At 40.4% G+C, this 25,176-nt stretch overlaps 1 protein-coding gene across 4 annotated transcripts in view; it reads right to left on the bottom strand.

Moving 5' to 3' along the window:
- Positions 1-25,176, bottom strand: part of LOC137377319 (serine/threonine-protein kinase BRSK2) — a 636,447-nt gene that overhangs the window by 35,885 nt on the left and 575,386 nt on the right. For 3 of the 4 annotated variants that reach the window (XM_068046888.1, XM_068046887.1, XM_068046890.1), the window contains exons 17-18: positions 24,542-24,722; positions 19,352-19,441 (exon numbers count right to left, since the gene is read on the bottom strand). In XM_068046888.1, coding sequence (XP_067902989.1) covers positions 19,352-19,441; positions 24,542-24,722 — 271 coding nt within the window. The remainder of the gene's footprint in view (positions 1-19,351; positions 19,442-24,541; positions 24,723-25,176) is intronic. The other variant, XM_068046889.1, reaches the window with a different exon arrangement.

Raw genomic sequence — 25,176 nt, 5'->3', positions numbered from 1 at the left:
CAAGTCTGGACGGGAGACGGTGGCAGAGTGGTAATGTCACTGAACTAGCAATCCAGAGGCTCAGACTAATACCCTAGGGACACAGGTTCAAATCCCACCAGGGCAGCTGATGGAATTTGAATTCAATTAATTAATTTAAAAAATCTAGAATTGAAAGTGAGTCTTGTTTATGGTGCCACGAAGCTATCATCAATTGCCGTAAAAATCCATCTGGTTCACTAATGTCCTTTAGGGAAGGAAATCGGCCGTCCTTACCTGCTCTGGCCTACATGTGACCCCCGACTCACAGCAACATGGTTGACTCTTAACTGACCTCTGAAATGACCTAGCAAGCCACTCTGTTGTCAAGGGCAATGAGGGATGGGCAACAAATGCTGGTCTTGCCAGCGACACCCACATCTCATGAAAGAATAATTAAAAAAATTAACAAAAGCAGGATATGGGTGGAGTTTGGCGAAGTTCTGCAGGTGAATGTAGGTGATCTTAGTGAGAGAGTAGCTCTGAGATCAGAAACAGCTCAGGTCAAATTGGACAAGATTATTTAACAATCTGGCTCAACTTGAGACAGTGACCTACTAGGGGGATGGAATCGCTGGCATGGGTTTGGTGTTTGTGGCAGGAGTCAAAGATGATGGGTCAGTCTTATCAATGTTTAGCTGGAGAAAATTCCAGTTTATCCAAGACATGGGGCTGGGTTTTCTCTTTGCGGACAGCAATCAGAAGTTGGGACTGTTTTCAGGTCCCGAACCCACTCATTGGGATTTTCATGGGGGTTCTCCTTCCAATTAAGGGCGGTAGGAGGGCTTTCAAAGATGGAGGGTCAATCAGAGGCCTTTCAGCTTGAGGAGCGCAGGTTGGAGGCACGCTTTCTCCAACTTTTTTAAATAAATAAAAGACAGATTCAGCAGCCAGGCTACTACAATGGAGGGGCGGGAGGGGGGAAGAGGGCGTGGGGGGGGGGGTGGGAAGAGGTTGGGGGGAGAGGGGAGAGAGGAAGGGGAGGACAGGGGAGGGAAAAAGAATCTTTTCACAGGGCTGCTGTTACACCCAGGCAGGCAGGCAGGGAGTGTCTCTACAACTGCCTGGAGCACTCCCCACCACCACCCCTGCCCCCTGCCCTCCCGCCTACCTCCATGCCCACCTCCAGGCATCTAAACTGGCCCCCACCAGTGCGTAAATTTTTATTTGGTTCCAATTAGGCCCTTAACAAACCTAATCAGCTAGCTGCGTGCGTGTGGGTGGGTAGCCCACCTGCCTCGATCCCACTTCTGCAAAGAGGGCCCAAAGGTGGGATGAAGCTGGGGAACTGGCACACTGGCTGCCGGGGCTTATTTTCAGCCCCACCTGCTCCTGATCCCAGCCCCAGTGGGGGCCGAAAGCCCAGCCCATGATGTCAGAGAAGCAATCTGGGAACACAGAGGCAATGAGGGGTCACGTTAGGTGGTGGAGAAGTGGTGGTAGGTGCTGTCAGCATAGATGCGGAAGTTGTGTAGATGATGAAGAGATTGCCAAGAATAAATTCTTGGGCGACTCTGGCGGTAACAATGAGGGGGTGAGAAGACAAGCTACTGATTGAGATACTATGGCTACACTTGGTAAAGTTGAAACCATGCAAGGATAGTCCCACTGAACGAGACAGTGTAGGTGACATTTCAGGAGGATGGTGTGATTGACTGTCAAAGGCTGCAGAGAGGTTGGGAACAGTACCTGAAGAAGGGGAACCATTTACAACGACTGCTTGATAGGTCCAAAAAGAAATATACACAAGCCTGGCCCAGATAATGGCAAACAGCTTTAATCCTGTGACTCATGGATTAACTGACAGTTCTTTCTTGTATTATACTATGCATTCTATCTATACCAAAAGTAGCATGAAAAGGTGAAAAATATAGCACAGAGCAGCCAGATCTTCCACCGATTCAGCCACAAAAACACACAAATAAGGAGCGTCTTGATATTCAATGCCCCAGAATCCAAAGGGCATTGCTTCTTAGCCCATGTTTAATCCTTTCAGCATGTAAAGTTGCACTAGTAAGCATATGAGACTGAGTGAAACACAGCACTCAAATTGACCATTGGAGGCAATGCCCACACACGATACAGTGCCTAAGTGCTACATTTGCAAGGAAACAGGTGCAAATGAAATTACTGGCAGGTGTGAGGTAGTGCTATTTAGGGGAGAGAAGTTAAAGGGTACCAGATGTTAGATCATGCAGCCCAATTAAAAGTCCATGTAACATCCATTAACTAACACTGTGTTTCTGTCAACCAACTTTCCACCAATACTGTGATATTTCCTTTTATATCACATATCCGAATTTTGGTACAAGCCTCCTGTGGGACATCTTATTGGATACATTCTTAAAATCCATACATGCTACATACACTGCATTCCATTTAGACAGACAATCAGTCACTACTTCAAAACAGACCAAGCACAATTTATGTATCTCTTCGTGTGCATGGCATCAGGGCCCAGTGACTTAGAAGCTGTTAATTTTTTCCCAGAACTAATTATTTTTCTATTGGTATTGCTAACAACTGTTCTGTAACCTTTTCTAGCACCTCTCTGTTCTCACTTCCACCATTGTTTGTAAAAACAAACAGAATATTTAAGTAATATCTTCACCATAACTTTTCCCACAACTAAATTTCCCCCTTCATCTGAGTGGTCTTACCCTTTTGTTAACTGTTCTTTTTATATGCTTAGAATAGGCCTTAATATTACCTTTTATATTATCTGCTTTTTTAATACTTCGTTTTAGCCCTTCTAATTTTTTTTCATCCTCTCATGTATTCACCTTGCATGGAATGTAATTGCTTGGTGAATAAATCTGTCATGATACCCATTATGAGCTATTTGCTGACATCAGGGTTTTGCGACATGTCATGGCAGCACAAAGCACTTCTCACTTTTTGAAATCTTCTTCAAGGACATGCCAATCCAGAACACTTTGAGAGAAAGAGCTGTGACAAGTGGTATTTCACCAAACTTCTAATCTTCCACCTCTGACGAGGAAGAAACACTTCAAATAATGGACTGGTCAGTAATATAGAATAGACAAGATAGAGAGGTAAAAGGGTATATGACATGCTGTGCCCTTTCTTCCATTACTGTACCCTGCAAATGGTCGAAAATTTCCTTGGAGCTGCTCTTTGTTAGAAGTCTGGTGGAAATCCCTTTATGTGCAAAAAACAAGATTTCTTCCACACTTCTGCTGAACTTATAGTGTTGGAGCAGGCACATCTCTGAGGAAGTTCCTAAACAATGTTAGCAAACCAGATCATGAAACCTTCATGTTACTCTCCTGAAAGTAAGATGTAAATGCTGTGAATCAGGAAACCACTGTAATTTCTCTTCTCTCTTTTCCTCCTCTAGAAGTACTTGAGGAAAAATAAACAGCCCCTAGTACATCTGGCTCTGCCAGTAGTTTACACCAGACATTATTACGCTATCTCTCCCAATCAAAGGCTCATAGACATTAATCCCTAGTACCACAAAAGCGTGTACTGCATGAAATAATGGACACATGTGAGAAAGAACACATGAGAAGGAAGATGTTGCTGACTGGAGCATCAGGTTGTCTCGTCCCTTGGCTGAACATTCTGGAGATCTAAATCTTGCATGTCCTGCTTTTAAAAGAAATGCTGTTTTTACAGTACCAAGTTTTGGTGCAGGCATCAGGTGCAATGCCAGACTGTGTATTGCAGACAGTGGTTCTGATGGAGGAATCACTAGCAGTGTGGTCAGAGGACTTTTAAAGGCTATTTCAAAACTTTGCATTCCACCATGAAGTGTGTGCCAGCTTCAGAGACATCTGCAGCGGAGAGCCCCTTGATAGAAAACCCAAAGGCAGTCTGATCTTCCATGGATACTCAGACTATTATCACAGGGGCCCAAGGTGCTAGATTGGAAAGGATTGCCTCGTATACCTTTTAAAGATTTAGGGTTGGGTTGCACATAACTATCACACTGGGCCTTACTGATTTCAATGTGACCAATAAGCCTGCACTTTGACGGTCAGAGGCCATGTGAAACCCTGTTTCAGTGGAACTGCATAAATGGGTAAGACTCATGGTGCTGTTGCTTGGATGGCATGTACCCGCATGCCAGCCCCTCCAATGCACATGATTGTGACTTAAAAGAGGTAGAGCAAGTTTCCAATGCAGCAACAGAAGAGATGCAGCCTGAATGAGAGACTTCACTGCTGTGAAAATAAAGCCACCTCAGGTCCAGGACATCCTGGGCAGCCACCTCTTGCATTCTTGCCGCTAAGGTAGTTTCACAAAAATACAAGGATAGGGCTAAGGTTAAACAGCGCATACTTCATACACTGGCACCTAGGGGAAGCACTAAGCTAAGCAGCTCCAGGAACTCAGGCAATTCTAATTACAATTATAGTGATACCAAAGTTGTGCATTCAGGCACTATTGTTGCAGAGACTTGGAAGTTGTGTTCATCAGGTGGGATAAATGGAAGCTCACCGAGTTGTGCACAGATAAGGTTCTGTATATAATGGCTTATTTGTGGAGGGAAAGGATAAGATATAGACATTAGAAAATATAGGAAGAACATGGATATACAGACATTAATAAATGTATGTCAATATGGAAGTAAAGAGAAAGTTCTTGTATGACATCTGCATAAAGATCTCTTGCAGCTAACAATAGGGACCCTCCTCCATTCGAGGTCCCCGATGAGGCCTCTTTGTAAGAGATAGTTGTGCAGCATTCAGCACATAACTACAATGTATGAACCCTTGGAGAATTATATTCAGATATCCTCAGATTAATACAGGCACCTGAAGAATGGCTTCAACAATTGACTGTGGTGACTGAATGAACCTGTATGAGTGCTAAGTTTATATCCTGCGATATAAACTTAGCACTATAAACACCTTGCAGGTGTTATTTGCTAAGGCTGCAGAGCGTAGCCTTGATCTCCCAGGAGCAACTGAGACTTGCCTTTCTGCATCAAAGGCAACAGGCATGATGGACTACTTTAAAATGAAGGCACTACAGGCAATGTGGTGCCTGTAGTGGAGAATGGCATTCATGCCAACTGCAGCATGTGGTATAACTCAGGAAGCCTCAGCAGGTGCTGTCTGACCATTGGCATTCCATCATTGGTCCTTTGCTTCCCAAATTCAAAGATATCAGCACTTTCCAAAGAGAAGCCCATTGTCTGAAACAGTGTGAACAAAAATGGGTAGTCCTACAGCAAATGGCAGAAAGATCGATCTCAAAGTAGGTAGTAATAGCGAACAAAAGGTCTCCAAAAACAGCTTAGAAGTAACCTTTAAACTGGTGTGATTCAAGTTGATGCTGGGCTCATTGAGTTCTGTTTCACTTGCTCAGGGTGCCTAACAACCCTGAATGCTCATTTTAAACAGGTGAGAAAATGAAACAAAACGGGTGAGTTGGAAATTATATGAGAATAGATGTATAATGGCATTTTTGCTTCATTTCCCAAGAACCACCCAGAAATAGATGTGTTGTGCCTGCTGGATATGTCGACAGAAAATGGAGCAGGTGCAACAATGGGCACATATCCAATGTTAAGTATCACTACCCAAACTTCTGATCAGGTTGGATGTATTTACAGACAATTCATACTTCAATGACTAAGCTTGCTCACAAAGAATAATCATTTAACGGAACTACTCGAGGGAGACTGGCACCCATAAAATCTGAAGCCAGCAACGGTTAGAACCTTTAGTAAAGCAGAAGATTAGTTAAAAATAAAATAATGAAAAATAAACTTGCATTTCTATAGCACCTATAACATAGTAAAATGCCCCAAGACATTTTACCAAACAAAACCTGGCACAAAGCCACATAAGTAAATATTAGTTCAGATCAAAAGATGAGGTAGGTTTTAAGGAGTGTCTTAAAGGAGGAGAAAGAGGTAGAGAGACAGACAGGTTTAAGGAGGGAATTCCAGAGTTTAGAGCCAAGGCAGCTAATGGCACAGCCACCAATGGTGGAGTGATGAAAATTGTGGATGTACAAGAGGTTAGAATTGGACATTACAACATTTTCGTTACCAGTTATATGCTGCTGGCAAAAATGGGAGCTGACTATGTGGCCAATCATTTACTGTTGTAATCTTAAAATTCTTTGGTCAGAAACTAAAATATAAAATCAGCAAAAGTCAACCTGTGACATTCTCCCAGATGGACCTGGTTTATTCTGCAGCTTACATAAAGCAGAAGATGAATTTCCTATATGCCAGCCATCATTGCCCATAATACAGTCCCTTTAGTGACCTTATTATAAATCAGCTTAGGCTGGAACAGGAGGGATTTTAAACTGCAGTCACTGCTGGATTTTCCAGTCACTCAATCATTGTTTCTTTAGCTGAACTACTCGGGCAGCTTCTTTCCACTCCATAGAAAATCCATAGAATCCTATAAATCTGTTTTGCTGGTCTGAACTTGCTGAGAATTACAATTTCCTGTTACTGCCTTGGATAATACATTAATAATGAAGGTGAAAGTGAGCACCTTGTCAAAAGTTGAGAGTAAAAGAAGCCTCCAAACCTACTCTAAGCCTTGCTTATCATCAAACCCACACACCACTTACCTGAGGCATTTTCTAATCTAAAGGGAGCATCTCTGTATAGAAAGTGGTCACAGTGACAGTGTTTAAAAGTAAACAGCCAAATAAGTTCACTAAACATTCCAATATTATGCAGAAAAAATATAGAAATCTCATAAATCATAAAACACTAAACTAATTTTCCTTTAATAACTGAAAATTAATATTGCTCTAGAGCTTTCTCCGCATCATGCCCAGGTACTGATCTCACCTTTAGTGCAGTGAGATAGATTGCCAGTGTGAGCAACTCTATGCCACCTAACAATATTTCAGCTGAGGCTCATCAATTTTTAGCTAAACATGGGGAGGGGATAGAATATGTATCATGTTCCAGTCCTGCTACCAGATGCACAAAATTTATAATGATTATTATGATGATACATTTCTCTTTAATGACTAGGCAGGTGTGAGTGGATACATACATACATACACAGTGCAGGGAGGAAAGGATAAAATCTTCACTTATTTCATTTCTGATGCATGTAGCTGTGTGCAGAGAGATTGGCTGCTAAATGATTATCACCTTCATTTTAAATACCAACACAGGCGAAGAACTACAATAAACACTTGTGGGTATTACTAAAGCTGTATAGTTTTCCCAGGATTTTTGGTCAAATTCCAAATTTCTTTGTACTGTCCAAAAAGAAAATTTTACAGGTTCTGTGCAGGCAGGCCTTTGATGAATAACTTGCATGAATTGGTTTCTTGTTGCTCAGTTAAACAAAGGTTGTCTGCAGATGGCAGGCTTTTGAAAGAAGAGTTCTGATTTATGTGCAAAATTTTGTTTATTTTATGGCCTTGCTGGAGGGAGTATATGAAGATTTTGAAAGTGAAGGTGAGCCTCCTTATACTCTGTGGCAGACTCTTATAGAAATGTTGCTGCCTAGGAACAAAAGGGAAGTCCCAGTGGCATTGAATAATCACGGACACATGCACAGACTCACATTTGTGACGGACTTGGGTAGACATGTTGCCACAAATGTGCACTTAATGAAGACCTAATGATAAAGTCAGTCATTTTAGTAGCACATTTCCTTCAATTTTACAGTTTTTCATTTAGATAATTTCATGGAACTTTCCCAATTACATGAAATCTGTACAACTGGTGTAGGCTATGTAAACCCTAAGCAAATAGATAATGCTGCACAGAACTGATAACATGTGGAGCTATGTGTGAACACATAAATTATGGATAATGAACCAAATAAGAAATCCTCCAATTTATTATAAACCCCTGTCAATGGTAGATACAATGCTCTTCATTTGCGTCTTTATCAGTATTTAACACTAAGGTGCAGCAAATTTAAACCTTGTAATACAATCAAGATTTACTGAAATACTTAACAATTTCTTTACCTTGTGATTCAAATTGCCTTTGAATCTTATTCATGGTGTAGGTTCTATTTATGGAAAACTATTAAATCCTGCGCATATATAATTTACAAGACGTTATACTAACTGAATCGGGATGCTGGCGCAAGGGGAAGCAGATGCAATTGCAGGTTGGAATTCTATGCTTCTAGATCTTTAATGGCTTACCCTAAAGATAAACACAGTAAGTGTATCTCAGGGCACTGTTACCCTATCTTTTTCTTCAATCTCCATGTGCTTCTACAATTATATTTCCCATCATGTGTTAGTCTTCATAAAGTTGCTGGGCTTTGTTGTGAGTCCCATTGTTACACGTGTATAATGCATTAGGATGATGGCTCAAGTTGCTCAAGTTTGGGACAAGGAAGTGGAACCAATTTTTACAGCAGTGTATCATAATCAATTTGTTAATCAAAAGATTATAAGAAATTTGTAAAGTATTAATCAATTTTTTAAAAAGATTTTGCCTTTTTTTTTTAATTTTCAGCTCATCAAAGCAAGATACCTTGGTGCTGGGGAGTGGAACATTTTTCCATTTGGGTAACCATTATGAGCACCAAATGTACTACAGCATAACCATGGAGTAAAATCCCTTCTGCTCTACCATTACATTAGGCCTAAGCCTTAACCTCAATCCACTATGATTATTTTTCACTTCCTATTCTGGCCATCCTAGTGCTTTCCGGCAGTTTAGGGACAATTTTATAGTACAGAACCTTTTCATAAGAATTGAATTGAGATGGCTCAAACCCATTATACATTAGATGAGGAGATTTTCATTCTATAAATATTGGCTGAATTTGCACTCAGGTCTCATAAGTGAAAGGCCATTCCCCTAATATATTAACATTCCTCCACGTATAATAGGCACACAAAGTAAAGTAGTTCCTATAAACTAACTAGAATGGCTTATCGATCAAATATTGAGATCGCCTGTAGATTGTGAAGGGACACAGTTAAATCTTCTAGCTTCAGAGCAGTTAAGTCTCAAAGTGGAAATAAATGAAACTGCAAATGCTGAAAAATTAAATAAAAATAGAAAATCCTAAAAATACACAATAGGTCAGTGAGCAGTGGTAAAAAAGTATCCTGACAAAGGGTTGATTTCAAAACATTAACAGGTCTTTCTCTTTACACAAGTGACCTGCTAGCGCCTTTACTTTCAATGTTCCTGTTTTCAGTTAACAAAGTGGTATTGCTGTAATGGGGAATTTTCAGGGCAGGTTCAGGTCTTGTTGGATGATGTGCTGAATGTAGCTGTTAAATTGTACATTTCCTGCTGCAGGATTAGCATTGTAACAGATACTATGGGTTTGGTGTAGCCCAACTACTTTCACTGTGTTTTTCATTTGCCCCCAATTTTCACCCCTTACATTTCCTCCCCTGAAGTTCAACTGATACCAGCTGCCTGCTGGCATTCTGCTTATGTGCCCATTCTGTGTGTGTAAATCGAGACAGTGACTGCTGACAGACTATTCCATCACTAGAAGCATCACAGCTGAGCCTGATCCTGCACTCGCCTGGCATCTACACTCATGCATTTCCCAAAAGGAGTCATTGAATATCAGTCAAGAAAATTAATCTTGATTATTTTCTTCTCTCTAGTCTAGGAATGCTAATGGCAATTGTAGCACAGGCTGAGAACAAACAGCTTAGCACAAATCAGGATAAAAAAATAAATATTGAATCTTCCTGGTCTGTATGACTCAGCACCACACCACTGGGCCACTGGGGGTCCGTTCAATGAAGATTTAATATTTTACTTTCGGTTTTAATTGTATAATTTTACAAAGGTAGATGTGACTGGTTGAGTCCTAGCCTTCGAAGGGAACTCTTGAGGCTTCATTTTCCATGTTTTGTACATCATATGTATGTTTCTGAATACACATGTGTAAAGCATTCCATGTTCCGGAACACTTAGCGCAATCTATTGCATGCAGTCTGTTTTGCTTGGCTCAGCTGCACAAACCTACTATATAGGTGAATCTATTGGCCTATTGATGGACGTTCAAACGTATACTACTGCAACATCATGATAGCCTATGGGCTCTGCTAGCTTGTGTTGCACCACTGCAGTGTCAACGCACAGCAGGCAAATCAGGGCGCAGTTTAATTGTTCTATGCAAGAATTCTCATATTAAATCACAACACTATGGGGTAAATCCAAGGCACAAATCCTAGTACAGCAAGGACAACAGATACGTAACCTCCCTATGCAGAAATGTCTTACATTTGTTTAGTACCTCTCCTGCTCCTGCACAGCTCAGCTGTAACTGGAAACTCAACATATGGAGAAGTTCCAGGTTTATTTTGCTAAGCATCTGGTTAAAAATGGCAAATTCTTTACAGGGACATTCTCTGTTTACTCACTCTTTCCTGAGATTCAACATACAAACATATGAACACGAATTAGGAGCAGAAGTAGGCCATTCGGACCCTCGTGCCTGCTCCGCCATTCAATAAGATCATGGCAGATCTGTTTCTGTCTCAAATTTCACACTCCCATCTACCCCACCACCCCCCCACAATAATCTTTGATTCCCTTGCCCAACAAGAATCTATCTCCCTCCGCCTTAAATATATTCAATGACCCCGCCTCCACCACCTTCTGAGGCAGAGAGTTCCAAAGTCGCACAACTCCCAGAGAAAACATTTCTCATCTCTGACCTAAAAGGGTGACCCATAATTTTAAAACAGTGCCCCCTAGTTCTGGACTCACCCACAAGAGGAAACATCCTCTTCACATCCACCTTGTCAAGACCGTTCGGGATCTTATATACTTCAATCAAGTCTCCCTTCACTCTTCTAACTCCAGTGAAAACAAGCTCAGTCTGTACAACCTTTCCTCAAAAGACAACCCGCTTATTCCAGGTATCAATCCAGTAAACCTCCTCTGAACCGCCTCCAAAGCATTTACATCCTTCCTTCAATAAGGAGACCAAAACTACACACAGTATTTGAGATGCGATCTCACCAATGCCCTGTACAACTGAATCATAACATCCTTACTTTTATTTTCAATTCCTCTCGTAATAAAGGATAAGCATTCCATTAGCCATCTTTATTTATTATTTATTTAGAGATACAGCACTGAAACAGGCCCTTCGGCCCACCGAGTCTGTGCCGACCAACAACCACCCATTTATACTAACCCTACAGTAATCCCATATTCCCTAACACCACTAGGGGCAATTTACAATGGCCAATTTACCTATCACCTGCAAGTCTTTGGCTGTGGGAGGAAACCGGAGCACCCAGAGAAAACCCACGCAGTCACAGGGAGAACTTGCAAACTCTGCACAGGCAGTACCCAGAATTGAACCCAGGTCCCTGGAGCTGTGAGGCCGCAGTGCTAACCACTGCACCACTGTGCCGATATTACTTGCCGTACCTGCAGACTAACTTTTTGTGACTCATGCACTCGCACACCCAGATCCCTCTGCACCTCAGAATGCTGCAGACGTTCTCCGTTTAAGTAATACTCTGCTTTTTTATTCTTCCTGCCAAAGTGAACAACTTCACATTTTCCCACATTATACTCCATCTGCCAGATTTTTGCCCACTCACTCAACCTATCTATCATCGGTCGGTAACCTCCTTATGTCCTCTTCGCAACATACTTTCCTACCTATCTTTGTGTCATCTGCAAACTTAGCTACCATGCCATCACTCCCCTCATCTAAGTCATTGATAATATTGTAAAAAGTTGAGGCCCCAGCACAGACCCCTGCAGGACTCCAATTGTCACATCCTGCCAATCAGAAAAGGACCCATTTATGCATACTCTGTTTTCTGCCAGCCAGCCATTCTTCTATCCATGCTAATATCTTACCCCCTACACCATGAGCTCCTACTTTGTGCAATAACCTTTTCTGAGGCACCTTGTCAAATGTCTTCTGGAAATCCAAGTACACTATGTCAACGTGCTCCCCTTTACCACAGCGCATGTTACTCTTTCAAAGAACTCCAATAAATTGGGCAAACATGATTTCCCTTTCACAAAACCATGCTGACTATTCCCGATTACCTTGAGTTGTCCTAAGTGCCCAGCTATAACCTCCTTAATGATTGATTCAAACACCTTCCCCACTATAGATGTCAAGTTAACTGGCCTATAGTTACCTGTTTTCTGTCTCTCTCCTCCACCCCATCCCAATTCTTGAATAGAGGGGTTATATTTGCTACTTTCCAGTCTGATAGAACCTTTCCAAAATCTAGCAAATTTTGAAAAGTGAACAGCAACGCATCTACTAACTCATTAGCCACCTCTTTTAAGATCCTAGGATGAAGTCCATCAGAACCCGGGGACTTGTCAGCCCACAGCTCCATCAGTTTGGTCAGTACCGCTTTCCTGGTGATTGCAATTTCACCAAGTTCCTCTCTTCCTTCCACCTCCTGTTTTGCAGCTGTTACTGGAATTTTTTTTGTATCCTCTATAGTGAAGACAGAAGCAAAGTATTTGTTCATTTTATTTGACATTTCCTTATTATCTACTATTAACTCCCCATTCTCACTCTCCAGAGGACCAACACTCACTTTACTTACTCTTTTCCTTTTTAAATACCTGTAGAAACTCTTGCTATCCATTTTTACATTTCTATCTAGCTTCCTCTCATATTGCAATTTCTTTCTCCTGATTAACCTTTTAGTCATTCTCTGGCATTCTTTATATTATGACCAATCATCTGACCTGCCACTCAGCTTTGCGCAAATATATGCTTTTTCCTTAAGTTTGATGCTTTCTTTAATTTCTTTAGTTAACCACGGATGGTGGGTCCTCCCCTTAGAATTTTTCTTTTTAGAAGGAATATACTTATCCTGAGTATTTCAAAATATCCCCTTAAATGTCTGCCACTGCTTCGCTATTGATCTATTTCCTAGCCTAGTAAACCAGTTCACTTCAGCTAGCTCAGCTTTCATGCCCACATAGTTGCTCTTATTTAAGTTTAAAATACTAGTCTTCGAGTCCTCTCTTTCAAACTGGATGTAAAATTCAATCATATTGCGGTTGCTGCTACCTAGAGATGCCTTTACTCTGAAGTTATTAATTAATCCTGTCACATTATGCAATACCAAGTCTAATATAACCTGCTCTCTGGTTGGTTCCAGAATGTGCTGCTCTAAGACCATCAAACAAGTGCTTGATTTAAAGCTTTGTAAACAAAAAAACCCTTCCTTTCAGGTAGACTCTTCACTGACAACTGTTTGAAAGGAATAGTCTGTAATTGGAAGGATTGCCTGGTCTAGATGGTTCTTCCACAATTACTGTCAATACTACACTGAGCAACTAGTAGAAGGTGCAACTCAAGCACTTCATTTTTGCACAACTGCAGTGACAAAACTCTCCCAGGATAAGAACTTAAAATCGCATTGGAATGAATCAAATACAGTGGAATGATGGACAGTGCTGGGTTTGTAGATTCAAACAATAGCCTTCTGCTTCAGGAGTTGTAAACACAAAGGGTGGAATCTTCTGTGTATTTGCACCCAGAAGCATGTGTATTTGGGCTGTATAGAAAATAGCTGGTGGGAAAGCTGGTGCCCCTGAACGGATCTCAGCCCATTGTAATGGCTCGGTCTTCAGGTTAATTAGCCATACGTGCAAATTTCCTGTAATTATGCTGATCATAAAGGGTGTAAGATCCTACCCATAATTTTAGGCACTGTGTGAAACAATGTAATTTTGAGTTCTGATGAAAGGTCACAGATCTGAAATGTTAACTCTCTCCACAGATGCTGCCAGACCCTCTGAGTATTTCCAGTATTTTCTGTTTTTGCTTCAGATTTCCAGCATTTGCAGCATTTTGCTTTTAATGTAATTTTGCTGGTGTTTATTATAATTTTTGAACAATTTGGATTTATTGATCCTTACCAGCACTGTACTTTCCATTTCTTTTTATGCATTTTTATGGCATCAGTATAAGACACATTAAAAATTGAAAAGTTTTCACGATCACAGGTTCTTGAAACATACTGTACCTAATGTGCATGAATGATAGATGGCTTGAAAGTTTAATTTTCATACTTAAGGAACATATGATGAGAGTTCGCACTTTCCTTGGGTCCCGATTAAATTCTCCTTATGTCCTATTTTGTGTTTAGGTGTATACTAAATAAATTGGTAGGAAATTTGGGTGTAATTAGATATTGGAAAAATTGGTGCACCAAAGAGCTTAATTTTGGGTGTAACGTCCAGATTAAAGTCCCTACTGTTTAAGTTGTGAAAGTGGATTGAAACCTTCTGTGGGGTCCATATACAGGTTTCAATGCTAAATCTCTAATTGAAGCACCAATTTAAGATTACTGTGAGGCAAGAATGTACATCTGCCTTTTGCTTGTTACAACAGATATATGAATTTTTTGACAATTTTTTTTTACAATTATAGGGAATTTAAAGGAGATTTTGATAAAAATGTCACATGAATGCAATTCCACTTGCGTATGAGAAATAATACAGTGGAAGTTTATGGCATTTAAAAAGCTTGTGATTTGAAACCTAAATATAGACATCTGCTGTTGAGAGGGTCAGAAGTCTTTCTTTAAAAACGTTATCTGCCAGAAGCTAGTCCATACTGAAATACCATCAGTGTTTAATCTCAAGATGGGCCAAAGGGCCTGTTTCTGTGCTGTATAACTTTATAAATCTATGATTATGACTCATAATAACATTGTGAAATGTTACCACATCTATTCAGGCATAAGCCTCTCTGACAAATTGTTAAAATCTTTTGAGGACAGCAACAATCTTTCTACAATGCCACTGTGTAAAAATATTAACAAATAAAATAGGGAATCCTCCAACATATCTGTATGTAATGGTAGTCCCACAGTGTTCACTGTTTTAGAACCATGCACGTTTGGCTGGGAGCTACATTATAATTTGTCCTAAAAATATTGGGCTGGAATTTAAGAGCCCGCCGCCGATCTCGGCAGCGAGCTCCAAAAATGACAGCCTGCTGTGTGGGCCGCACGCCAAAGAGCTGCCGCAATCTCCTGTGCAGCGGCTCATTTAAATAGCCGGGGCAACCCGCCACTCTTCCCTCCCCCAATCACGTGAAGGGGTGGGCTGTCTGTCCCTGACAATGGCGTCAACTGCCTGTGCGGAGGCACTGGCGCCATTTTTAAAGGGCAGCCAGCCCTGCTGGTCAATTTGAATTTTTAAAGCAATACCTTCCAAAATTTATGATATAAATTTCGAACACTCCTTTCCCACGCTGCAACAACAATTACATTAACTATTTGCTCTCCCCCCCAAAACAATTAGCTTTTAAATATGACCTCCCCCCCCACCCCACAGACTGCACAGAGCTTAAGTTCACCCCTTCCCACCATCACCTACAGCCATTATGTTTATTTGACCCCGTCTCCATCCCCCACACTGAAAATCTTAACACCTCCCCCCTCTCCAACAGCATCATGCTGGCTTTCCCTGGATGGGGAATTGAAGACATGGGAGTGCTGACAGCCGCGATCCCTTGAAGATTTCAGATAAGTTTATTTAAATTTATTCATGTAATTCATTTAAATATTGAAATGCTGGTGCCGTCGCCCAGCAGCGGGGGGCTGTCACTACTGGGAGGATCGGGTTGGGTCCTCTCAGTGTCGGCCTCCATTGTGGACCACTGCTGGAACCATTTTATGGCCCCCTCCCCACCCCCACCATGAAGCCCAGCGTCGTGGGCTTGGTAAAATCCAGCCCATTAATTTTAAAATGTCATTGCAAAAATGTATTACAAATATTACAGATCATATTAAATATGTTGATAGGCAGAGATGAAGAAGGGTGGGAGGAGGTTTGTGCGGAGCGTAAACACACTCTGGTATAGCCCTGTTGGGCCAAATGGACTGTTTCGGTACTGCAAAATCATGAACAGCAGTGAGACTGTGTAGAAATACACAGTTGAGGGTCACTGTATAATTTGAGCATGATTATGTCACTTGAGTTATCTGGTCCTCTCACCTATGGGAGATGGTTAGCATACCTCACTGCTGGGCAGGATGTGTCTGCAAGATATCCCCTCTATCTCTTACACTTCGCTGTGTTTGTTAACTATTCCTGGGTAGGAACCCAATTCTAAAAGAATACTTTTAAATTGAACTGAGTTATCAAATTTTCTCCCCTCAGGTATAAATTTCCAATGACTGCTAAAAAAAAAAGCCTGTGCGAGTTTAAAATGCATTTGCCCATTTAATTTTTACAGTGGAGGAACCCATATCCTCACTGTTCTCCCCTCCTTTCCTGAATGCACTGACTTCCTACTGAAGTATGGTTCCACTAGTCCTCTGGTATCTTGCTCAAGCTTCCATCATATGCACGTGAACCTAAACAGTGAGCGTTGGCAGACAATTCAACAGTGGAAGGTGTCTAATCCTAATCTCAATTGTCATCTATGCTCAACAATGTCTATTTGGCACCACTGGACAGTGATTAGGAATGGGTACTTTGGTTGATTTTTCCTTAATTTGGTGACATTGAGGGAAATTTTAGCATCACATTACTGTCCAAGCAGAGAACAGCTGTAACAGCAATTGAGCCTAGCCCTTTCTGATTTGTATGCCTGAGTAAAAGACTGAGCTATGCATTTCAGAACTGTGCCATTAGGGGAGCTCACATACAGACAACACGAAAAAATGAATACAATTCATTGGGGCAACTCCAATGGTTCACTGCACTGAACATCAGTATTACTGCAGTCCTCAAACCACAATTTCGATACTTTCAAAGGCATTTACACAAGGAGACCAGATTTATGAATACAATATAAAACAGCAAAATTTCTGTAAGTCATTTTTAAAAGCAATGTTTTTAAAAATATAAATATATATATATGATATAAAGAGGGAAGATGTGGTCGGATAAACTTTAAGAGGAAGTGTACAAATAAAATGCATTTTAGTCTTTGTGGCATCATGCACAATTCAGTGGGGGATGTTAGATGTGTTTTCCTATCCATTTAGCATTATGTGCATTGGAATATAAGCAAAGCAACAGCAATTGCTGAATATTAGATCAGTGAGCAGCTGCTTGACAAGAAAGGCAGGAATAATCAAGTACTTGAGGCTCATCTTCAAAAGACTATTAAAGCTGCGGTATTGCCATTCACTGCCAAAAGAAAAAAGCAGTAAGGCATCTCAACGCACCACAAGCCTATCTGGCAGGCAAGGTCACCCAGCAACTGCTGCATACGGTTGGGCTAATTGGAACATATTGCAACATGCAGCACCAGCAACAGAAGGAACTAAAGTGTGGTCAGAAGCATGGATTCAAAGTGAATCAAAAAGCAATCCAAAAACTTAAAAATACATAACACAGTGCTCTCCATGAGGTAAGAGTGATTGGCAGGGTTGGGGGGATTCTTACCACATTTTGAAAGTCTGCCAGTCAGCAGCTGCATACAGTGAGAAGTTGCTGGATTACAGGAGGAGAAAGGTACATATTTCTTTACTGCATAAACCAATAATCTAAGACATGAAGATGTAGACAAATAAGTCACACTAGGTCACTACTAAAATGTGTTTTTTTTTAAAAAAAGGTCCCAATATATTTCTTTATGGAGATGGCCCCATTTGAACTGTATCTGTTGAATGGCAGATCTTCTCAGATTGAAATAACTCCTTCTTCCTAAGGATGGTAGTTGCAGGGATGATGAGATTACACAATCTAGTGAATGCCAAAATGGAGAGAATAAGGAGAAGTGAAAAATAGTTTGAGAGAAGCTGAAAGATGTGGAATGGATTGATTGCGCACAGACATCATGAGGCTATAGGGTCGCCATTAGACAAGGATGGAAAACAACGACAGTAGAGGCATGAGAATATTCTGATTAAATACTGTTAATGTTACCCAGGATTTCAGAGGGAAATCATGCTTGTGTAGCATGAGGCCGATACATTCAAATGAGCTAAGGTTTGACTGTAATTTCCATTTAGAAGCAGTGTTCAACACTACATGTAACAATTTTGTAAATCTCAAATACATTTTACAAAAGTAGATGGCAAAAAGCAATATAACATTGTCAGTAATCCAATTTTACTTTCAGATTATTTATCTGTGTTTAAAGCAGAATTTGCAATTAGGAAATAAATCTTTACAGATTTCCACAGAACAAAAACAGAAAGAGGTCTAAAAACATCTGCCAGTACAAAAAGAGCTTTTTTTCTAATCACCTGAATTGAATGACTGCTTTGAACCATCAAAGTTTAAGTAAGCGTCAGGTACTTGGACACAGCTACTGGTGTCACCTTGGCAGCTTGTGCAAGCACCAAGATTCTCGCAGAGGGAAATAGGATTTGCTCCTGGATTAACAGGAGCTTTCAGATTTGCTGTTTGGAGAGCTTTATGCACAACTTTAGCCTTGCAGAGCAGCCAAAAACAACACAAAACATAAAACGGCAATGATTTCCACTGGATGTTTGTTGCATTACAAATTTATCCACATCCTACTTCATCTGCAATTTATTATCCAAAAATAAGGAATGTGTTCAAAATGATATCATTGCATATACCATGTTTACAAAAGGTCTCAGTTGTCCCTTTAAGTGGCCACTCTGAAACCCCAGCATAAGCATTTAAAAACATCAGTGCATTTGGATATAGAATGCATTATTTCAGTATGTCAGCACAACAACCATCTATTTCTGTTAACCTAATTGGTTCAGTGTTGGAGGTGACCACATAATAAAAGCTTTGCTGTGGGCAGTTTAAATGGGCCAGAAGGTCACTAGTTTGTGGAAATCCTGAAATTCCTCCTCATTCTCCCATTCAGTGGACTGTACCTACTTTCACGTTTCTCACAGAAATTTTACAATTTGTGCCATGGAAACTCACTCCAGAATACAATCTTTCAAACCTTTGGATAATTTACCTCATGCTTTAATAAAATAGGTATTAGATGAAAATCTAGGAGCAAATTCGATTTTTTTTTGCTTTTGATTTATTTGAAGTTTACAAAACTTGCGTGTCTTATGACCCAACTTTATAGAAAAAGTTTTTCCTCTCACTAGGTGCAACTTTGCAACTCACAGCTTCTAAATGGAGTTTTGAGTGAACTGATCGAAGTGTAACACTGATGAAATCAAATTCAGTTATGGGGAATCAACTAATAGAATATAAAATTTTCTAATCATGAAAAGTTCTGAAACAAAAACTGATGAAAGCCAAATGCTTTATTTTATAGATATTACAAGGAGATTACAAACAGATTTAACAGGGTGGGTAACTGATCATTAAAACTGGGAGATTTCTAGATTACATGGAATGGCTTGACATAAGGTATACCATTAGGTAAATATTGAAATCACCCTGGGATTGTTATTGTAAGCATATAAGATGGCATCTATTTAGCACATTATTCATTTTGAGAGAAAACTTAATATTTACCAGACAACTGTTGTACGGAAGGCTGGTCATGTGTGCTTAACAACTGGACCTGAATTGTTTCCACCACTCTTTTGAACCGACGACTTGGACCTATTATTTGGAGCAGAGAATTAAAGGTAAAAGGAATGAACTCTGTATTCTCAGTATAAGGACAACATGCTCATCCACATAGACACAGAGTATCATGTATAGGGCATAATTTATGTGATTTTTAGCCTGACCACTTTCTGAATCTCACAGTTACCATAATTATTGGCTACATTAATTTCATCTTTATTTCATTAAGATTTCTATGACCCAGTCATGCAAATGAGTCTGTGATTAGATGTAATCATTGGTACGGCTTTTCAATCTCTCCAGAGAAAGTTGTTTACACTTCTAATATAATAAGTGACGCAGCAAATCTTGTTTTTTGGACTAATTTATGCACTCGTCCTCTCCTTAATACTTTAGTTTCCGCTGAGTTTTTTTCCCCCACAGAGCTGGGCTCCCTTGCAGCACCTTGCCCAAGTTCCCATTTTTCATGTGAAACTAGAGAGAGTGTGTCAGCAGGTTACTTGAGTATGGTTGGGGGGGGGGGGGCATCACAGTCAAGCCCAATTCTGTGCTCACCATACATACACACATGCACACTTTCTAGGAGGGCCACAGGACTGCAACAGAGACCTGGACCCCCATGGTTGACCTTCTCCTTCCTTCACTAGGGATGCTGAGGCCAATCATAGCAGCTGTAATGCTGCCTGATTGAAATCAATTAATTCAGTAGAGAGAGAGTCAAACCTAGGATCTTCTGGCTTATGTGACCCACAGCTCTGAGTCTTTAACAAATACTATAAATACAAATTTTCTAAAATGAATAAGAATCTCAGTCGGATCCTGAAGACAATTAGAAACAAAGCACTGATTGATGTGATATGGTTAGGGCTTGGTTGCTCTTTGGAGAGGTCCCCCACATAACACAAAATAAGTCTTAGCAGCTGAATAGCTTGAGTTTAATCTTGACTGTCACTTAAAACCCAATTTAATCAATAGGTGTGCCTTTGCTGCTCTCTTGCTGGCCCTCCAGGCAAAGCACTTCACAGTAACTGATCATTCTGCCTGGGCACAGAAAGTGATAGTATCAGAGCCAATTCAGCACATCCTTTTGGCCAATCATTGTGCCACAGAGACAGAGCTATGAAGAGGTTAGTGGTACACACTATCCCACCCTCCAGACTAAAAAGAGAATAATGGAATTGGAGGCGGAACGATGATTTAACAGGAGGAAACCATGTCATTAGAAATCTGAGTCCATAATAGCTACACATTACAATCATTGACGGTAAAACATATTCCTTTGAGATAAATATAACTGAATTTCACTGAAGCAAGTTCTTCCTTATTTTGTAGCGTTAACACAAAACCTTCCCCATTCCCCCACACTTGCCATACATTAATCTACTGCGATAGAGGGGTGTGGGACGACTGACACAATTCCTACCCTCTCCTGCATTGAATCTGTTAGTAGGTGGTAGTAGAAATGTTCTTGAACTTTTCCTTCCTGCCTTCTTCAGGGGAAGCACCTTGCTTCTGATTGTTAGCTCTGACTATGGCCTCTAATAGTTTTCAATAGATCTTTTGGGTGTGATTTTAACCCTATGTTCCCAGTGGAAACTGGACTGGTTAGGCAGTTAAAAATTACCCTGATCACTTCCCTGCTCTGGAACTGCTGGGGGGCGGGGGGTGGGGGGGGGGGGGGGTTGCCCTGTTGCTGAGGAGTGTCCTGCATGGAAAGTGACAATGTGTTTCCCACCAAGCCAACCAAGTGGGGAGGTGGATCAGGGATCCAGAAGAAGCCTACAAAGGTTAGTTAATGATTGTGGGAACCCCTGTGGGACAGCATAGCAGTGAATTCTGCATGTTTACCTGCTCCCAGTGGGCAATCTCTGGGCTGCATGAACTTGCAACAATTCTCACTCATCACCTGTGGGAAGTCAGCCAGTAGCATTAAATGAAGCCCACTAGTTAAAATACTCCTCTTTGCTGCAGAAGCTAAGTTTTGAAGTGATACCAATGTGTACGAAATTATAAAACTTCAGCAGGTGTCCCATCACCTCACTTGTACAGATTATTTGTGCACCGGGGTGTTATACTTCTGGGGTACTGATTAATGAAGTAACTATAAAGTATTTGGTAAAATCTTTCTCTGCATTAGCCTAAAAATAAGATGCTATGACACAAATTGTATGATGAGTCATTTAGCACAAAAATTATCATTTGTATGTGTTGTTGCTGCTAAGAAACATAGCTGTTTCCTCCTCCCCAAGAGTGAAGTTGGTGCCACTTTAATGAAGGGCTGTCAGATACTAATGGTTGTTCTCTCCGGAGTCCTCTATTGTGCAGTAAATTTGATTTCACAATTCACTACCCTGCCTTCGCCAATCAAAGCAAGCTATCGTCTCTGGTGTAGCTTAAACTATTGTCACATTGAATGCAGTCAAGTAAGTTTTCTGTTGTAAACAGTGCTTAAAATGCAACTTTTTATTTTAAAGTATGTCATACTAGCACGACTTTAAGCTCATGAGCACAGAAGGGGGATTTGTATTTATGCAAAAAGCAAGTCAAATGGGGACTATGCTTTATTGAGCAGATATTGTTGGCAGCTTGTGGCTGACATGCCAGAGGTTGCTACGTCCAAAGTGAGACCAATACAGGGGTATCAAACATGTACCATCATTTTCAGAATATGGATGTTTTAGAATGGTTCTAGATTATATGCAACACTGTTTAAAACCATCCTCAATCAAAAAATAATGGAGAACCTGCATCACTACTATTTAACACATCACTGCAACTGGCCCCAATTTATTTATAAAATTTCTGTTTTTCAACACAATTGGGGGTGCCCCTTTTCAAAATAAATCCAATCAACCAGTAACAGATTCCGATTTCACAAGTCTGTAATAGACTGATGCTTATAGCGATGTAAAATTCATCCAGTCTGCTATCAAAGCCCAAGGAAAGCTGTTGGATTACAACCATTTTGACTTTGACCTGCTTTTCTTGTCCTCTGCCTCTGTTCATTAATTCCTTTGCATCAAGTTTTACATTTTTTCTGCAACCTTTTCACAAGTATCACACTTTAATATTTAATTTGGATGCCTTCCATTCAGAAGCTTTAGTTTTGAGGAAGCATTTCCCAACTTCTGAAGTTCTACAGGATACTGCTGTCAACAGTCATGTGAGGAGAGAATAATGGGAAAGGCTTCTGGTGCAGATCAGTACACATTTGCAACTCACTAACCTTTACAGACATGTATATGGCAGTTAGTGGAAAGTTGAATGCCATTAATTCCTCACAAATTATATAAATACCACAATGTGGTGTATAGTTTCCTACTAGTGGAAAAAGTCATTGTGAATATAATCTGTGTATAAGGTATGTTTTCCTCACTGGAAGTGTGGCACATCTCCCTAATGGATACTCAGCTTAACTTTATCAAAGCTACACACCCTACTCTGTCTTTATCTGCAGAGGTTATATGTCAGTTTTATGATCGATTGTCTTTTGCTTGTTTCAACAGGCTCATGTCTCATCTCTCTGCCTTTTCTCATGATCTGTGGTGATTTTGAGACTAATTTGTGCGTTGATCCAGTTAATTCTCTTTTGCTTACTCATTACATGCGAATATAATGTAGAAAGTTTGGCTGGTGACATTTTGTTACATTTTCCCTGGAATAACCCGAGTAAGATTCAGCCAAGTCACTCATCATGGTGTCCAACAACCTCAAAAACAAGGGCAAGTAGCACCTCATTAGAGAATTTGTACATCTTTATACACTCAGTTACAGCTCTAGAGGACACAACAGAACAGGCATAGCTTTAACTAACTTCAAAGTAATAGTATTTACATTTATAACATTAATGTCTTTAGACAACAGCAGATTTACAAAGGAAATCTTCAACAAAAACTTCTGTGAATAGCACTTCTATACATTTTCTGAAACGTAAACCAGTTATGGAAAATGAAAACTAATTTCCATGGCCTAATAAGGTTGACAATTAACCTGTCAATGACAATTATAATGCCCCTATCTTTTCAACAAGTCACGGTTCCAAACTGTTTCTAAATGTCTTAATTGTCAATAAGCTCTGAGAGTCATAGAATCATAGACTTAGGAGCGGCGCAGTGGCTTGCACTGCAGCTTCACAGCTCCAGCGACCCGGGTTTGGTTCTGGTTACTGCCTGTGCGGAGTTTGCAAGTCCTCCCTGTGATTGCGTGGGTTTCCTCCGGGTGCTCCAGTTTCCTCCCACATGCCAAAGACTTGTGGGTTGATAGGTAAATTGGCCATTGTAAAAAAAAAAGAAAATTGCCCCTCGTGTAGGTAGGAGAATTGAGGGAAGGTGGGGATGTGAGAGGGAAAAAATGGGATTAATGTAAGATTAGTATAAATGGGTGGTTGATGGTTGGCGCAGACTCATTGGGCTGAAGGGCCTGTTTCAGTGCTGTATCTCTCTATGACTCTGGTCTATTGGAAAATGCCTTTTTATTGTAATCGACTAAAAAGAAATATTTTCTCTCCAAATTTGGGCAAAAATAACTAATTTCATTTTCAGCTACTATTGCTAAATGATCTAAAATGTACAGGCATTTCAAATCAAGCACAATTTGATTCAGATTGTCACAAGACACACCATAACATGAGCAATTTAAGAGACATGACAGAATGCACACACCAGCACCCATAAAAGCTGCAAAAGGCTCACTTGTAATACTGAGAGAATACACTTAAGGTGACTATTCCTTCTCCCTCCCACCAATTCATTTGTTTATAATTAGATTTGTGGGATGAAATGATTAGAAAACTCTGCTTCAAGTGAAGAATGAAAATATAATTTTTAGTGTGCAATAGAATGCAGCTCTAAAGTTTAAGCTATGGAATTCTTTCAGTGCTATTGCCTGCTACCCAAATGTTCTTTCTGATCTCGCTTGAATTTAATATGCATATCCCCATCTGCTCCTGCAACTGCAATAATATAATAAATCACTGATGACCTAAAGAGATGCAGAATACAATGTTACACAGAAATGAAATATTATGCCTAGGTTGCAGTGATAATCAGTGTGCGTGCAAGAGGTCCTTCCCACTTCCCTTTCTGCCATTAATAAGGTTACAGCTGCCCCCATTGCCCTTATTGCTGCTGTTACCTGACAGCAGTGTGAAGGTGACTGAATAAATCCCATTCTCCTTCCGTGCCTCATTGCCTTCTGTGTAAGTGATGTCCACCTGGAATTTAACTGGCTTCTGGAACACAGCTGGGCCCCCAGTGGACTTGTACTCTGCTCGGAAACTTGTCTGAGACATAACACTGTGACTTAGGCTAGGGATCTGCAATTCAGGAAAAGAATACACCACTCATTAATGATAGGGAAATAAGGTTGCATTTCTTTAAGCAACATAAGTGTATGCAATGAAGAGTCAGGCATTTCAGACAAAGACACAGTCCATTTCCTTTTTAAAATGTTTTAAATAAACAAATCACCTTACTATGCCAACAGAATGGTAACAGAGTTTTACACTAGTTGTTCTGCTATTTTCATAGAACCATAGAAGTTTACACAAATGGAGACTATTCTGCCCATCCCGTCCATGCTAGCTCTTTGCCACAGGTATACAAAACTAAGCCCATTGCCCTGCTTTTTTTCCACAGCCTGTATCTTTCTATATTTCAAATACTTATCCAATTCTCCCTTAAAAGATGCAATAGTCTGTGACTCAAACACTCCCTGTGGAAAAGCATTACATTCTCGAGCAACACATTTGTGCAAAACAATTCTTCTGA

This window comes from Heterodontus francisci, chromosome 14, assembly GCF_036365525.1.
Source record: "Heterodontus francisci isolate sHetFra1 chromosome 14, sHetFra1.hap1, whole genome shotgun sequence".
Classification (NCBI taxonomy): domain Eukaryota; kingdom Metazoa; phylum Chordata; class Chondrichthyes; order Heterodontiformes; family Heterodontidae; genus Heterodontus; species Heterodontus francisci.
This window is presented reverse-complemented; position numbering and strand designations above follow the sequence as displayed.